The sequence below is a fragment of the Cupressus sempervirens genome, chromosome 7 (genome assembly GCF_028749045.1).
Source record: "Cupressus sempervirens isolate cs-2001-9-10 chromosome 7, ASM2874904v1, whole genome shotgun sequence".
NCBI classification, from domain to species: domain Eukaryota; kingdom Viridiplantae; phylum Streptophyta; class Pinopsida; order Cupressales; family Cupressaceae; genus Cupressus; species Cupressus sempervirens.
The window spans coordinates 158179479-158198533 of NC_143124.1; the positions used below are offsets into that span (position 1 = coordinate 158179479).

A 19055-nucleotide genomic window follows, 5' to 3' on the forward strand; every position below is an offset into this window, starting at 1 on the left:
TGAAAATATTAACCTTTAAAATTGATGTATTGTTCAAGATAAATAACATTTACATAAGAAATAAAATTACATTATATATGTTATATAAACTAGTTTCTTGATTATTTGTTAGTTTTAAATAAAACAAAAGCTATCATTGGTCCAAAAATCATCATAAAAATATTGGTGCTCCTCTCAAATATTTGATTGTTGGATAGTGTTTTAATTGTTGCAAACAATAGTAAGGAAAATGTAAGGAGAGAATTCTATTTCAAAATATTCCTATTTTCCTCAAGAATTGTTAAGTGTAAAAGAAAATTTCAAAATTATACCAAAGCACCCTTTAGTTTTTAAGTCCTTGCTTTAGGTGATATATCATATGATCTACCTAGTTACACATCATAAAAATGTAGGAAGGTGTGGAACCTATAGTATAGAAAGTGGGATACGATAGATAGTAAATTCTAAGGTGGATGTCTTGTGGGGTAAGTGGTTGTAAAAGAAAACTAAAACATATCATCGCAAAACATAGCAACCATAATGTGGGTGCACATTGAAAAGAGAGAAAAGAAATGTGTCGAATGAGGTCTCCCTATCAGAAAAGCACAAGTATTATGCTTACTATAGGTGTGGTGGCATGTAGAAGAGTGAGAGGCATAACTAGTAACATGTAATTTGGACATAACTGCAATGCAAGTGAGTAAAAAGAAAATAACAACATGTCATACTATGTCACTCTTGAAAATAGATAAGCATTGAAACAATGAAAGTGGAATAAGAAATGGTGACAATGAAAAATATTTTAAAAATGATGGACATACACAATGTGTTTATTTGTCTTGCATGGGATTTAAAATAAAGTTTTCCAATTTCAATAAAGGTATGCCTTCAGCATAATTAAATCTTCATTCTACTTTTGTGTGATTTTTTTAATAATTTTTATTTTTAAAAACCATAATAAAGTTGAAAGCAAAGATAAAAAAAGATTAATTTCAATGAGGTTATATATATATATATATATATATATATATATATATATATATATATATTTGCTTTAATGTCTTCTCTTCTTTTAAGTGACAACGAGTTCTATTTTTTCAAGAGTCTAAGCAAGGTTTTAATGCATTCAAATGTTAAGATTGTTTTGTTCTAAAGTATACTAGATAGCGAGAAAAATGTGGGCAAAGTTTGAGGTTATAACATAGTTTGTGTGTCTTTTTCTATCAAATCATAGCTTAAATTTCAAAATGTGCAAGAACGTAAATTTTTTTTGTGAAGATTATATAATTTTTGTTAACAAGAATGTAATAAGTTTGACATTTGAAAATGGTTTGATCTATGAGAAAATAACATTGTAGTCCTATGCATTAACTTAACAGTTGTAGTGGGTAATTACTGAGAGATTTGTGAAGAATATATAATATGTTTAAGATGGTAAGATGATTCAATATCTATTATGGTAGACCAATTTCAAATTTTATTAAAAATTAATTAGAGGGAGAGGGGGAGAAAGAGTAGGTGAAGGAGAGAGTAAAACATGTTGACAAAGAGGTAGAGAGAGAAGGGGGGAGATAGAGAAAGTGTGAGATAATGATAGAGAGGAATAAATAGATAAGGAAAGAGAAAGTAAGAGTGGGGGAGGGTTCCTAAGGGCTCCTTGCACACATTAATGTATATATTATGACCCCTTAGGAAGCCTAAGAATACATCGTATGCATTGTAAAGGGTGTTATGGGGTCTTAAGACACATTAATGTGTCATGTGACCCCTTAAGGCACCTTAGGACTACTTAGGAACCCTAAGAAAACATCTTAGGGGTTGTAGTACATATTAAGGTGTCTTAATGGGGTCCTATGATATGTTACAGGGTCATAGTACACATCTTAGGGGATGTAGGACCTATTACAACCCCTTTAGAAGCATAAGAATCCATCTTAGAGGTTGTAAGGTGGCTTAAGGAATCTTGGGACACATTAATGTGTCATAGGACCCCTTAAGACACATTAATGTGTGTTATGCCACCTATAATATATTCTTAGAATTCTTAAGGGGTCCTAAGGCATCTTAAGGTGTTGTATGATTTATTAATGAGTCTTATGACCCCTAATGACTCATTACAACCCTATAAGAAGCCTAAGACTATAACTAAACGATCAAAAAAGGTCTTAAGGGGTCTTCAGACACATTAATGTGTTCTTAGACCCATCAAGACACCTTAATGTATACCCTAAAATGTTTTAATTAGGGTTCATAAGGGTCCTAAGGTGGCTTAAGGAGTCATAGGACCCATTTGTGCATCTTATGACCCCTTATGACCCCTTCAGAAGCCTAATAACACATCTTAGGGATTATAAGGGGTTTTAAGGAGTTCAAGGGCATTAATGTGTCTTACGGTGTCTTAAGGGGTTTTAATATACATTAATGCATCGTACAACACTCATGAAGCCTAAAAGTACATCTTACATGATGTGAAGGGTTATAATAGATCCTAACACACATTAATGTGTCCTACAACTCGTTAAAGCACCTTAGGATCTCTTGGGAATACTAAGAAAATATCTTAGAGGTTGTAGTTTATATTAAAGTGTCTTAGGAGCCCTTAAGACACCTTAATGTGTATTATGATGCCTAAGATGTTTTCCTAGGGGTTCTAAGGGGTTGTAGGACCATTGATGCATCCTACAACACCTTATGACTCCTTAGGGAGCCCAAGAATACATTTTAGTAATCGTTAGGGCTCCTAGAATACATTAAGTGTTTTAGGACCCCTTAAGATCTACTTTCATGTGTACTACAACCCCTATGATGTTATCTTAGGGTTCTTAAGGGGGTCCTAAGATGTCCCAAGTGATCATACAACCCATTTTTGTGTCATATGACCCCTTATGACAACTTAAGAAGCTTAAGATCATATCTAATGGTATGTAAGGTGTATTAAGACCCCTTAAGACACCTTAATGTGTACTACAACCCCTATGATATCCTTTTAGGGTTTCTAAGGTGTCTTAACGGGTTGTAGGGCCCATTAATATGTCCAAGGACCCCTTAAGACACTTTAACGTGTACTATGACCCCTACTATATTTTCCCCCTTATGACTAATTACAACTCTTAGGAACGCTACGAATACATCTTAGATGTTGTAAGGTCTCTTAAGGGGTCATACAACACATTAATGTGTCTTATGAACCATTAAGACATGATAATATGGACTATGACCCCTAATATGTTTTCCCACGGTTCCTAAGGGGTCCTGAGACGTCTTAAGAGGTAATAAGAAAACTTAATGCAATTTACAACCTTGTATGACACATTGTGACCCCTTATGAGTCCTATTAATATATTTTATGTCACATAAGGGGTCTTAAGGTGTTCTAGGATATATTAATGTGTTTTAGGGCATATGAAGAGGTCCTATAACACATTAATACATCCTACAACCCCTTATGACCCATTACAACCCCTTAGGATGCATAAGAATATATTGTATAGGTTGTAAAAGGTTTAAAGTGGTCTTAAGGTACATTAATGTGTTCTATGACCCCTTAAGACACCTTAAGATCGATTAGAAATCCTAAGAAATCATCTTAAGGGTTTTAGTACACATTAAGGTGTCTAAGTGTGTCCTAGGGCCTCTTAAGACACCTTAATTGCTACTAAAACTTGAAGTTGTTTTCTTAGGGTTCCTAAGGGGTATTAATGCATGTTAAGGAGTTGTAGGATCCTTTAATGCATCTTAAGACCCATTACCACCCCTTTGGAAGCCTAAGGATACATCTTAGGGATTATATGGGGTCTTAAGGGGTCCTGAGAGACATCAAATTCTCCTATGAAACCCATGATCTTTTATCTCTCATCCTACTCTATCTCTCCCCTTCTCTCTTTCTATCTCCCTCTCTCCCCCTATGATATCAACAAAATATTGATAGACTGGAAATTGTAATTTTGAAAATTATGTTAATAAAAAAGATATCTAAGTGAGCTCCTCTATTGATGTTGTCGCAACTTCACACATAGAAGAAACTCAAAATTCATATAAAACATTATGTTTAAGTTGTACTTCTAAAATTTATAAAATAGGTTTAAGCCATTTTCTAAATTAAAAGTATTTAGTATAAATTAAATTATAATATATAATATATATCAAATACTATATTTGATAATATAGATAATATAATATATAATATATTCAATATAAATATATATTATATATTATAAATAATATAACACATATAGGTGAGAGCCTACAATGCAATGGTAAATTGTGAGCCTTTCATCAAAGACAAGAATCTACTCATGATCAACACATAATAATAATTAATCTTAACAATACTAATAAATGAATAATAAATAATCTAGGCTTCAGCCAATTACCAATCAAACATATACACATACACACATATAAAGAATAAAATTATAACTTTATACTAGCATGTCAAGTATCCCATTTTCATTAGATACCCAAAAATATTGTATACTTGATTACTATTGAATGCCCGATAACTTGACACAGTTTGAGATTTTCTTTTGGGTTTGCTTTGGGATTCAAAACCTACATGGTCAGCTCCAAAAATGAGTTTTCCCTAGTTCCTTTGATTTCTACTCTTTGAGCATGTAGTTGATCACTCTTTTTCATCCAAATTTGATGAAATGAAAACGGTTTTTAAAGAAGATTCTCATGTTTCTATAAATATAATTGTTGTCAAACTTTGATCAAACTTTGAGTTCACTTAGCAATTATTATTTATTTTTCTAATTGTGTTACCTCTAAAGTCCTCATTAACGCACTGATTGAAAAAAAACTATGACTTTCAAATGATATAACCTTTCTAAAATTTGAAATATGTGTCACATTCTATGCCATGCCTACTACAAGGAATTTTTTAAATTTTTAAATTTTTTTTAAAGAATTAGTTAAAGTGGTCAGAGACATGAGTTTTTTTTATCTTGAAAAATTTGGAGCAAAAAATCCATAATTGATTATTTACATTAAAAAAGTTACAAAAAAGATATGCATCACATCTGAGCATGAGTCCACTACTTAAATATAGAATCTTATAAAAAATATCATCATTTGATTGTGATTAAGGTGGTTAGAAATACACTTGTACTTCTTATATTTTTCCTAAATTTTTTGTACTGCTACATTGAAATTTGAAAATTTCACCAATTAGATTAAAATTCCTTAAAAAATGGCTAGTAGTTTAGAAACTACATGAACAATATCCGATAAATTCTATTCTTGCAACTTTTTTATTCAACCTTTTACATCAATTATACTAGTTCTTTGATTTTTTGATTTTTCATTTGCCACTCAAGGCCTTAGCTTGACATACTATAATCTTGCACACACCCAATTGTATTAAATAAGATATGAAGAATTTGTTGGAAATGTAATGACAAACAAGTGACTGATAGGAAGGGGGGTGTGAATGAGGAACCACTTAAACTTTCCACACTTAAAATACTTCTGCTTAACTTCTTTAGATTATCTAATATACTGTCATGCATGAACATAAAGTAATAAAGAAATCAATACCATTAACACTTTGACACAATATTCGGTAATCCAGAAACCCTCCAAGGAGAAGGTAAAACTAGGGTGGGGATGACACCCATAATGTTTCACTACTATAGTAGTAAAGTTCACCTATTAGGGCTTACAATCGATCACTTTTGGTGATCTACTCTATTATGAGTATGAAGGACTAATTTTCCTTCCTTATATATCCTTCAAACTATATCTTCATGCCAAGTCGGCTCACACAAGAGACAACTTTACAATAACCAAATTATACCTTCAAGTCAGCCAAATGCTGATGCTCGGGCAACACTGTGCATTTTGGTGTTATGCTTATGCTCGGGCAACACAATGAGCTCGAGTGATACTCTGGCACTCAGGTAACACTAGATGCTTAGGTAACACTTTAGCACTCTGGTGACACTGGAGCATACTGATTTGAAATTATACCTTCAAGTAGGCCAAATGCTGATGCTCAGGCAACACTATGCATTTTGGTGTTACGCTTATGCTCGGGCAACACAATGAGCTCAAGTGATACTCTGGCACTCAAGTAACACTAGATGCTCAGGTAACACTTTAGCGCTCTAGTGACACTAGAGCATACTGACTTGAACCGATAGCTTGGTTCATACTGAGAACTTGGTTCACACTGCGAACTTGGTTTCCACTAATAAAATTGATACCTCAATTTATACTATGAGCTTAGTTAACACAGTATATCCTTGAACTACTCGGGCTACACTGAAACATGTTGTTTGATGGAAAGCTCGGTTGCACTATTAATCAACCTTCTTGGACAACTTAAGTGTTTTGCCACTAATTAACAATATGTCTTGCCATAAGGTCAACATAATTGTGCTTGTTTCAAGACTTTGTGAGTAGACTTATGAAATTTGCCCTTTGTATGGAGTTGATACACTATATTTCATAAATTTAAAGTCTAAATGTTAGAAATAGGAATAGATGCATGACAATATTTGACTATGTACCCTAAATTTAAAGTCTAGATGTTAGAAAGAGGAATATATGCATGACAATATTTGACTATGTATCATAGATAGATTTTGATTTGGGGTTTATTTTGTCCAACAGTTAAAAATAAATCACACAACAGATAAATTATTTGATTGTTTTCTTGAGTTATCTTATGGATGTTCTCAAAGTGACTAATGGAAATGTATTCATGAACTTATCCAATTCTAAACAAATCTTATCTATTTTTGGTGAAAATTCTTTTCTAATATGAACTCAATCTTTATGGATTTTCTATTGGTTTAACAATATTCATTTATGTTATGTTCTTTTTGTGTCACTTCATTCTCTTTGCATTGTTGTGTTACTAAGAGACTTGTTTTCTTCCCCTGCAAACACGTGTCTTGAAGATGTTTTAAGCCTTCTAATCTTAAAAAATTGTTGAAGTCTCCCAAATAAATAGAGTTGTTGATTCTAAAAATGGCTCCAACAGATTTCAAGATTAAAAAAAAGTTTAAAATACAACATTGAGTCATTTTATGTATTTAAACTTTCAATGTTCAATGTTTATACTTGTAACTTTCCATTGTTCTTGTTTTCAAAGCACTATGTTACAAATCCATGGTATTTTATATTAAAAAATTGTCTTCTCGAAGTACCCCATTAGTGCCAGAGACTTCTAAATTTCCCTCTCTCAAGGTAACCTTGTTATATTGCATTTGATTTTCATCAGTAGAGTTAATAGCTTGCATAATTGAGAAAAGAGTAGTGTTTGCATATGCACAAAAGAAAACAATTTGATTCATCAATCAAAATAAAAAACATAAGTTTGTCAATGGGCCTTTGCTCTATAGTGAAGTTGAAAGGTTCTTAAGAAACCCATTAAAAATGGAGTCTTGCAAAATGTAAAGCTCCGATATCAAAAAAAGAGGGGACCATTGGTGAAAGACCTCCATGAATAAATATAAGTTTACACTATCCTTCCACTTTCCTGTATTGTTCCTTACATGCAGGTTTCTTCGTAAAAAAAAAAAAAGGGTTAAAAAGCTTTGACTGAAATTCTGATTTTCATGTAGATCAAAGGGACTTATAGTAAACTGTCTTCATTCACTTGAATTTTGAGAAGAACTTCTGAAGAGTCTCATAGCTTATATATGGCCATTAACCTTGTTATACATAGCTTTCGACAATTGGATTAAAGATGGCAATCAGATGAACTGAATTTTCCGAATGCTTTCCAAGGTCACATCTCTACATGAGATTGGTGCCATGAATATCTAGACTGTCGTAGGATTATAAACACCAAATTTCCACAATGGCATGCCATACATTCATTGATTTGATGAGCAACCTCAAGAATGTCTAGATGAAGATTTATGTCATCTGCCAACGTGAAGGAGGCTGCTGCTACAATCACCTGTACTATATTCCTCTGAAGACAAGGTACCCACAGTTATTTCGGCATTTATGTCTATAGGCTCGATGCAAAGCATAGCCGCTCTCAACCTTGACACAATCTCATTCATGGTGGGTCTCCTGGATCCGTCTCTATCAACACATTGCAATGCAAGATTAACGACACAGTTAATACATTGCATCTCACTTTCACTCAACGACAACCTCCTATCTATGATGTTGGTGAAGCCACAACGAGTGTATTCGTTTGCCTCTGCATGGAGCATTGCCTATCATTATAAAATATTGTAAGTCAATCTATCCAGATACAAAATTCCATAATACAAAACGATCAAGTAAATGGAGATGGTTATTGCAATTAAATCTCACCCATCTCACAAGGTTAATCTCTTCTTCGCAAACTGCATCTTCGATTGGTTTTCTCCCACATATAATCTCTAACATGACCACTCCAAAGCTATAAACATCACTTCTCTCTGTCAACTTGTTGGTACTAAAATACCTTCAATCAATCATGCAATTTACAATAATATGTGTGTAAGCATCGGTTGTATCAATTCAAAGTTTCAAATTGCTGTGTTAATTGCATGTGTAAGTGAAAGAAGAAAATAATTTTTGAGGGAATAAGAATCTCTACTCTGGATCTAGGTATCCCATCGTTCCTTTGATTGTGGTAGTCACATGAGAGATCCCATCATCTTGAAATTTTTTTGAAAGCCCAAAATCTGCTACTTTTGCCCTTGTGTTCAAGTCGAGGAGAATGTTTGAGCTCTTCACGTCTCTATGAATGATTTTCGGTCTGGACCTCGAATGCAGATATTCCAAACCTTCATTTCAAACACATTCAAATGACATCCCCCACTCAACCATAATTCAGCCAGAAAACCGTATTTATTTTAAATAATAGTACCAAACAGAGAAGTGAAGTACCTTCTGCTGCATCTAGTGCTATTTGAATCCTAGCTTTCCAGTTTAGGGTAGTGGTGTTTTCTAGAGACCCTGCCGAGGACATTGTATTGAGATCCAAACAAATTAGTTTGTGTCCTTTTCATTAGTTGAATACTTTATGCTGAAAAATTAACCCACCATGGAGGTGATCTCTGAGCGATCTTCCACCCACATATTCGTAAACAAGCATAAGCTCCTTGGAGGAGATGCAGTAGCCAAGCAACCACACCAAGTTCTTGTGATTGACTCTTGAGAGAAGATCAATCTGCTTGGTGAAAAGTTAGCATAATATTTAAGCATAACATTATTTACACCTTCAATTTTATTCAGAAAACTAAATTGAGGCAGATATGTGGAGTACCTCATTTAAGAACTCTAATTCTCCTTGCTTCGATGAAGTGGACAGTACTTTTACAGCAATTTCTTTTCCATCGGGGAACTTACCATAGAAGACAGTCCCAAAACCTCCTTTTCCTATCTCTTGGCTGAAATTATGTGTCGCTGTCCTCAGCTCTGCGATGCTAAATGAATGAGACTTTATATGGCTTGGTACCTTAACCGATAAATCTGCACTTGGATTTAAGTGTTCAAATCCCATTCAGAAAAATCCAGAGAAGAACACAATATAAGAGGCAGCTTTAGGCAGTATCATTGTAAATTGACATTTGTGGAGCAAGAACGTAAAATTAATCACCTCACCTGGCTTTCGAGAGTATCTTTTATAATACATAAGCATCAATATCAAGATCAATAGAACGCCAAGGATGCCGCCAGTGATTGATCCAATCTTTACCACTTCTTTCATACTATGGTTACTAAATCTGGGTAGAACTGATTCAAATCCAATCAGAATTAGTTTTTAGACTTGCCAGATTATTTAATCAAGACCTAGCAAATTCCTGTATAAATTTCCTTTTTCAAATGCAAATTGTTGAAAAACAATTGACCTCTCAAACAAATCCGGTGTTTGAAATTTTAGTAACTAAGTTTACCTCATGAAAGACACCATCCAACAATTAGATCTGAACTTATTAAGTGGGACAAATCAATAAAATCAAGACATTCATCCTTTTTCATTGCACACAGTTATATTCAAGGTAGGAAGATCATATATTCTTCTTGTTAATGGCATTCAGCAATACAAATTGAACATTAGTTCTAAATAAAAAGTCAAAATGAGATCTGCCGATTCTTAAACATTTTCGATTTCTGCCATGTAGGACATTCTCGCGACACAGTTGTCGAGTCTGGTTAGGCTGGTGTCAATACAGAATGTAATGATGCTACTAATACTTGTTAGGAGGATAAATGTATATATCAGTTCAACAATAGAAAAATAAGGAAAACCCCTTTTTAAGAAAGGCGAAATGCTATTGTTTGCCGTTGTTTTCCAAGGGGCAAGGAATAGAGCTTTTTATGAAAATATATGAATTTAGATTTGAATTGCAGAGCAGCATATATTTGCTTAAAAATATAGCATAAAATAAATTGAGAGTTTAGTCTATGAATTGTGGAACATGGATTTGTACAATGCACACAGTTTCATAAGGCAAAAATACTAATTAGAAGTAAAACAATTTTCAAATTATAAAACACAACCTACTTTGCAAAAATTTGATGCAAAACAATTTTCAACATCTAAAATTCAATCTACTTTGTAAAAAAATAAAGTGCACACTGCAAACTGAATACAAAATTCTAAAAAATCCAAAATAATCAACTACTCTCTACTTTTATGTAGAGAGCTACACTAAAAGTTGGTCGCCTTGATAATGAAGCCCTTGGACTAGAGCCTCTCTTCAATCAGTCAATCTCAATATCATCATAGTCGCACTTTTAAGGAGATCATCAACCTTCATCAATCTGGTTGGAGACATCGCCACTGTGAAATGAGCAGCTGTAGCTGCACATATTTCGCTTAAAGAAAAAGAAAACAGAATTTGCAGAGAAAAAACAGAACAAGAACAGAGGAACAGTGCATTAACCACTGATTGATCGTGAATTTATCTGAATTAACAACTTCAATTTGGGCAAAACGGAAAAGGATCTTAATAGCCTTAGTTTGGGGTAGGAAGAACTGATCAAACTGAAATGTCCCCTTTTCTGATTTGATATGGTATTTCACGCCTCTAATCAGATTTTCAAAATCAAACAACTGATATCACAAAGATCCTCCAAATTTCTCAAGAAACCCCTAATCGGGTATGCTGAAAATAGTGCTAAAAGCTTCACAACTTCACAAATTATTAATAAATCTGAAAATGGAAATTTTTACAGAACTTTCAGCAGCATACCAGCCTACAAATTGACATTTCCAGATCCGTATAGCCTTTACACAACAGCTCGAAAATGTAGGACCAAAACTATGCTCATCAGGCTCTCGAAATAGCACAAAATATGCCCGAAAACACCACAAAAACACTAATAATCTATCTCAGAAGTTTAATCACATCCCAATATATATATTCAGCTCTATTTTAACATTTAAAAGTCTGATATATACAGCAGCAACCCACACTGATATGAAATACTCAACTGTAAACACCAAACTCATACAAAAACATACCCGAAAACTTACAAATCTGCACTGTTCAGCACAAAGGCAAACTCTGTATGAGCATGCACATGGAATGGCTTCAAACTCCCATCCTTAGCCTTCCTGGAAACCTGAAAACTCCCGTTCTTGGGTCTCCCTGGAAACCTGCAAACTCCCGTTCTTGGGTCTCCTTCTCCACAGGTTTGGCAGCCTCTGAAGAATAACAAAGAATGAGCAAAAATCAAGTTCTGGAATGAGCCCAAAATGCCTCCAAACCCCTTAAAAGAAGGCATAACTGTAACTCACGTCCAAGAGAGGTTAATGAAACTTATTTTAATAATAATTTTCATTTATTAGTCCAACGGTTTCCAAAGATTAACCCCCTTTTTTCGAAACTTCACTTTCTTGGGCCTGCCTGCCTTAGCAAAGATTTTCTTTTTTAATTATTTGAAAAGGGGACATGACAAGTCCTCCCCTCCCAATCATTTCTTGTCCTCAAGCAATGGCTGAACAATAAACCAATCAATCCACCTGGATCCCAAATGTAGTCATGAACTATACTACTACCAATTAACACAGGCTCTTGCAATATCCTCTGCAATATGACCAAGAGGAATCCATAATCAAATTGACAATTATAGCTCAACCAAACTCCGAAATCACCACTACCACAATCAAAAACCCATGAGGCACAAACTCTTAGAACATCAGAACCCAAGTAAAGTGGACAAATCAAACTACCAACATAGTAAATACCATCAACGCATCCCACTGGCCTATATGGAATGTACAATCCAACTCTGCAACAATGGTGAACCCTCTCGAATGAAACTGTACCAAGTATGGAGAATCCACACACTGTACAACTCCTGCAGTCAACACAACTCTGCAAATCATCGGCCACTATCTCATAACCATAACTCCCATACACTGCTGATGGTGAAAAGACATTACAAGATAAAGAGTAAGAAATGGAATCCAAACCAAATTTGTCTGCCATCAACTCCTCAGCACAAGGATCAAATGCTAACTGATGTACATACCCTGCAATATAATGTTGATAAAAAAAACCAACCTCAATCAACAGCTCACCATGAAGAAGTGATACAACCCACTGTGACTGATCACCAGCTAAGTCAAGAGATGTCATAGCCAAAGGAGTAGAATCAATAACAACACCTGCTAAAGCATCACTCCAAAACTCCTGCTCTAAGTCATGTATTATCAACCTGTCAATTGCAGGACCTATCACCATGTCATGCCCATCACAACTCTCATCCCGAGGCATCAAACTATCCCATAACTGATGATAAGCACTAGGAACCAAAGTACATCTCTGTATCATCATCTCATCAACATGGTCATCAAAGGTAGATAGATGAGCATACCTCACAGTGTAATGCCGATAGAATGCACCAATCTCAGTCAGTGGCTCAGACTGCAATCCAAATGTAACTAACTGCAATCGATCATTAACCAAGTTGGAACTGACTACTACCTCTGAAGACATTGCGAAGGGAGTAGTATTACTAGTAGGAACCATGCCAACTATCAGCTCACCAACGTCACACATGGTCTTTGATACAACATCTCTAGTCTTCGTGCCATTAGTACTAGAGGTCACCACCATGTCAGGCACACCACAAAAATATGCTACAGCACCCAACTCAATTGAACCTGACTCTAGTGGGAATGAACTTGATATGCCAATGTTAGTATCAAGGATGGATGCATCCCCATCTCCACTGTCTCTAACAATCTCGGCCATGGACATCCTCGGATCACCAAACACCATAGCTTGTGACTGTATAGAATTAGGTAAAGACTGTAGTCGCTCTAACTCCATGGTCACCTTAGCCAAATGAAATTGTGACTCCTTGAGAGCCAACTGTGTACTCTCAAGAATCTCAAAAGTCACCTCAAGCTGCTTAGTAAGCTCACTCACCTCATCTTCCTTGGCCAACAATGCATCATATGCTGTACTGCCCCACTCCATAAGATAATCTCTGTCGGCTACCAACTGCATATAATTTTGTCTCAAAATCCAAATAGCGTTCCCATAAAGAGTGGATCTCTTTCAAGGAAAGATAACTTCCTCCCTGCTCATCACTAGTAGGAGAACCCCATCCATAAACTGCTAACAACTGACGAGCAGCATCGAAATGTTGGCAAGTGATAGCAATGTCTTGGTCACTAACTCTCAACTGATTAGACACATGATGGCACTGGCTTGACTGTCTCCTACAAACCTCCTCTGATGCACTATCTGAAGGAGTGTCCTCAAAGTTACTAGTCTCTAGAGTATTACCATCCATATCCTGTGAATCAAATCTAAAGCTCATATCAACATACAGAGTATCAAAAACATTAGCATTGCTGTCCAACTCCTCTGTACCCAAGGAAACTAAGTCTTCAAAACTGCCCACTGCATCCTCCTGGATGTCATCAATGCCAATATGATCTTGGGACTCATCTATACACACTGCCAAATATGAAATATCATCAACACATTCCAGCAAGTATGGTCGACTGGATATATGAACAAAGCCCAACATTGGTGTATAAAAACTAATACCAACATCAAACAAGATACTGGCACAAGAAAAGACAACACCGTGTAATCTACTAATCAAATCCATGATAGCACCCAAACAAACACTGCTACCAAAAAGTGTTAAAGATCTCCAGTCAACTGAATCCCAAATGCCAATATAACAATTTCGAGTCCATATCCGTAAACTAGAATCAACTGGTAACTCAAGAAAACTCCTCACCTGAGTAATATGACCAATACCAACTAACTCCACATACCTGTCATGATGAGATAATGAAGTCACAATACTATCTTGGTTCACCTTCAGCTGGCTGGACAAATCATGTGAAGTACTACCAGCCTCAACCTCATGTGATGAAGCATCTAACTGTGCCTGGTACTCTTTCTCAGCAAAGTCATGAATGCTCAATGTCTGCTCATCTCTACCAGGTATCTCACCATCCTGCACAACAACATCCTCATAATCATCATCTGAACCCACTACACTGTAGTCACTGCCTGTTGTAACTATACCATCTTGAATACCTGTGGCATCACCCTTTGACGACCTGTAAACAATTGTCTCAATTTGAGTATCAAGTTGACTGTTACTATCAATCTGTGTGATATCCTTTCCCACCACCTCCTGTGGCAGAGTAGAATCTGAGACCTCTACCTGGCTATCAGCTAGTTTCTCAAACTCCTCATGCAAGTTCTTGGGAATTGTGTCATCTGTCCTGTGAGAAAATCTGCCAAATAGAAATCCAGTCAACTTATCCACCTTAGCTGGGTCAGATAACATGTCATTTATACGGTGGTGCTCAACCAACTGTTTAGACATGTCATGGCTTATTTTCATAAGTTTATCTCGAATGTCTAAATAACCATCCTTTCTACTATTTTGACTTTGGCTATCAATTGTCCAAGATCGTTCCCTCTGAGACTCTGTACTATACCTGTCCATTCTGGATAAAGTAGAGTGTAACCCCAATAGGATATAACTTCTTCAAGCACCAAGAACAAACATGAAAATGATTAGAAGTAGCATGCAACCATAAATTTGGACATGCAACTGATTAGAAGCAACATGCAACCACCAAATTATGACATGCAAGATCTGGGTAGTTGTCAAAACTGACATGCAAGATCTGGGTAGTTGTCAAAATTGACATGCAAACTTCTACAACCACCAAATTCACCAAGAACTAACATGAAAATGATTAGAAGTAGAATGTAACCATAAATTTTAACATGCATCTGATTAGAAGAAACATGCAACCATAAATTATGACATGCAAAATCTGGGTAGTTGTCAAAACTGACATGCAAGATCTGGGTAGTTGTCAAAACTGACCTGCAACTTCTACAAACCCTCAGGCTGGCAAGATCATGGCTCTGATACCACTGGAATGTCCCCTTTTCTGATTTGATATGGTATTTCACGCCTCTAATTAGATTTTCAAAATTAAACAACTGATATCACAAAGATCCTCCAAATTTCTCAAGAAACCCCAAATCGAGTATGCTGAAAATAGTGCTAAAAGCTTCACAACTTCACAAATTATTAATAAATCTGAAAATGAAAATTTTTACAGAAATTTCAGCAGCATACCAGCCTAAAAATTGACATTTCCAGATCCGTATAGCCTTTACACAACAGCTCGAAAATGTAGGACCAAAACTATGCTCATCCGGCTCCCGAAATAGCACAAAATATGCCCGAAAACACCCCAAAAACACTAATAATCTATCTCAGAAGTTTAATCACGTCCCAATATATATATTCAGCTCTATTTTAACATTTAAAAGTCTGATATACAGCAGCAACCCACACTGATATGAAATACTCAACTGTAAACACCAAACTCATACAAAAACATACCCGAAAACTCACAAATCTGCACTGTTTAGCACAAAGGCAAACTCTGTATGAGCATGCACATGGAATGGCTTCAAACTCCCGTCCTTAGCCTTCCTGGAAACCTGCAAACTCCCATTCTTGGGTCTCCCTGGAAACCTGCAAACTCCCGTTCTTGGGTCTCCTTCTCCACAGGTTTGGCAGCCTCTGAAGAATAACAAAGAATGAGCAAAAATCAAGTTCTGGAATGAGCCCAAAATGCCTCCAAACCCCTTAAAAGAGGGCATAACTGTAACTCATGTCCAAGAGAGGTTAATGAAACTTATTTTAATAATAATTTTCATTTATTAGTCCAACGGTTTCCAAAGATTAACCCCCTTTTTCCGAAACTTCACTTTCTTGGGCCTGCCTGCCTTAGCAAAGATTTTCTTTTTTAATTTTTTGAAAAGGGGACATGACACAAACAAAATAGAAAGTAGTGATAAAAAATCCACGTGCGGTGAACTGAAAGTTGGAATTAACTACTAACACCCATGTCCAGATAATAACCAGGGTATGTCGGAGTATAAACTGTAAGCTCCTATTGGGAAATAAAACTGATCTACAATTTTGAAAGAGGCATTTTCAGTGTTAATAAGTCTTTAATTTAAAAAAATAGGTGATTTGTTTTTCTGGGAAGAATTTTCATTCAAAGTTGTTTTATGGTTAGATATGAGAACATAAGTCTTAGGTTGAGCCCTTTTTAGCTAAATGTTCATCAGGTGTGAGGGTTATTCATTCTATTAAATTTTTCAGGTATATTCTGGATCTCATCTCTTATGACAAGCGGCACTTTCAACAAGATTCGTTCCTTAAAAATCATTTAACTTCACAAATAGACTAAAAATCTATTTGAGAATTTAATCTAATATTACTTAAAAGCCATTTCATTGAAAGAGAGGTCACAAGTTCAAATCCCACTGGGGGGTAGGGTATGTACACCTCGTTTGTAGCGCCAAGCGCCTCTCGAAAAAGAGTACGAGGTAGTCCCATATCACTGTCACCATATGTAAACCCAAAAACTATGGCATAGTGTTGTGGACTATAAAACCTACTTACTTTTTTTTTTTTTTTTTTGATAAAAAAACAGATTCTCTCAATCCCAGAATGATCAGTTTAAGATCCGTTCGTTTGGTTCTCCAAACTTCAAAACGTCAAAACAAAGTTGCAATCCTTTAAATGTGCCTTTTATATTTTATGACATGTAGAACAAGGCTATGAGGTGTGAATATGGGCCATCGAATGAAATGATGTTCAAGGAAAGCTAAACATTAGAACCTGGAATGCGAGAATTCCAATGTTCACCTCTTACCTCATTATTTCATCGATTGTCCAACATAGTGGGCAAAAAAAAAAGGAAAGGAAAGGTGGTTTTATAGTCCACGACACTATGCCATAGTTTTTGGGTTTACGTATGGTGACAGTGATATGGGACTACCTCGTACTCTTTTTCGAGAGGTGCTTGGCGCTACAAATGAGGCGTACATACCCTACCCCCCAGTGGGATTTGAACTTGTGACCTCTATTTCAAGAGTACAAGTTCTCCACCACTAGGCCAACTCAGGCAGAAAGATATAAGCGAAAGCCTTGGATTTATTGTGTAGTTTAGAGGAAGAACATCATCATTCATTTGTAGGGATGAGAAGGTTGCAGCACTATACACAGGGAAGAGGAGCTACAGATAGATTGGCCATTCTATTGTTGAGTCATATAGGATTGCTTCATTATATAGTTAAACAAGTTTCAGCAATGTATGTGACTAATTTGAACCTTAGCTGCATGTTCTTTGATCTGTGAATGTTTTCAACAAATGACAGAATTTATGCATATCCAAGATTCAGAGCGTAGACATGTATTTGGGTCATGAAAGTGTAATCGACAGTAGGGAGGTAGATGATGACACAGAAATCTTATATTTAAAAGTTTCATAAGACCTAAGCAGAAATAGTTCATAAGAAACCGCATCAGGACATGAGGTTACTCATTGAATAAGCACCATAGTTCATGGATTTAACACTTTTATTAACTTTTCATTTTCTTAAACTCAGATAGAGACCAGAACATGGATTACAAGAAACGGATAAGGAAATCTCATTAAAATAAGAATATTCTATTCCATGCAAGATCCATCATATATGGTGCCGCAAAAGTAAATGTCAGTGTAGAAAAGAAAGTTACCTCCACGACAACCAGTGCCTTGAGCATATCCATCTCCTATATAACTATCATTACAAGAGCACCTCACACCACCTCTGACTTCTCTGGCCTTAACACATCCTTGAAATGTCCCTTTTCTAATTTTTCATGATATTTCACGCCTCTAATCAGATCTTTAAAATCAAACAACTAATATCACAAAGATCCACCAAATTCCTCAAGAAACCCCAAATCGGGTATGCTGAAAATAGTGCTAAAAGCTTCACAACTTCAAAATTTTTTTCAGAACTTTCAGTAGCATAACAGCCTACAAATTGACATTTCCAGATCTGTATAGCCTTTACACAACAGCTCGAAAATGTAGGACCAAAACTATGCTCATCGGGCTCTCGAAATAACACAAAATATGCCCGAAAACACCACAAAAACACTAATAATCTATCTCAGAAGTTTAATCACGTCCCAATATATATATTCAGCTCTATTTTAACATTTAAAAGTCTGGTATACAACAGCAACCCACACTGATATGAAATACTCAACTGTAAACACCAAACTCATACAAAAACACACCCGAAAACTCACAAATCTGCACTGTTCAGCACAAAGGCAAACTCTGTATGAGCATGCACATGGAATGGCTTCAAACTCCCATCCTTAGCCTTCTTGAAAACCTACAAACTCTCGTTCTTGGGTCTCCCTGGAAACCTGCAAACTCCTGTTCTTGGGTCTCCTTCTCCACAGGTTTGGCAGCCTCTGAAGAATAACAAAGAATGAGCAAAAATCAAGTTCTGGAATGAGCCCAAAATGCCTCCAAACCCCTTAAAAGAGGGCATAACTGTAACTCACGTCCAAGAGAGGTTAATGAAACTTATTTTAATAATAATTTTCATTTATTAGTCCAACGGTTTCCAAAGATTAACCTCATTTTTTCGAAACTTCACTTTCTTGGGCCTGCCTGCCTTAGCAAAGATTTTCTTTTTTAATTATTTGAAAAGGGGACATGACAAGTCCTCCCCTCCCAATCATTGCTTGTCCTCAAGCAATGGCTGAACAATAAACCAATCAATCCACCTGGATCCCAAATGTAGTCA

General features: G+C 35.7%; 1 protein-coding gene across 1 annotated transcript in view; it reads right to left on the reverse strand.

Annotated features, from left to right (window-relative positions):
- Window positions 1-19055, reverse strand: part of LOC149545994 (proline-rich receptor-like protein kinase PERK3) — a 39561-nt gene that overhangs the window by 15350 nt on the left and 5156 nt on the right. Inside the window, exons 2-9 of the mRNA XM_089793874.1 lie at window positions 10692-10755; window positions 9538-9669; window positions 9200-9405; window positions 8977-9103; window positions 8821-8889; window positions 8528-8717; window positions 8260-8392; window positions 7892-8159 (exon numbers count right to left, since the gene is read on the reverse strand). Of these exons, the coding sequence (XP_089650000.1) occupies window positions 7892-8159; window positions 8260-8392; window positions 8528-8717; window positions 8821-8889; window positions 8977-9103; window positions 9200-9405; window positions 9538-9669; window positions 10692-10755 (1189 nt within the window). The remainder of the gene's footprint in view (window positions 1-7891; window positions 8160-8259; window positions 8393-8527; window positions 8718-8820; window positions 8890-8976; window positions 9104-9199; window positions 9406-9537; window positions 9670-10691; window positions 10756-19055) is intronic.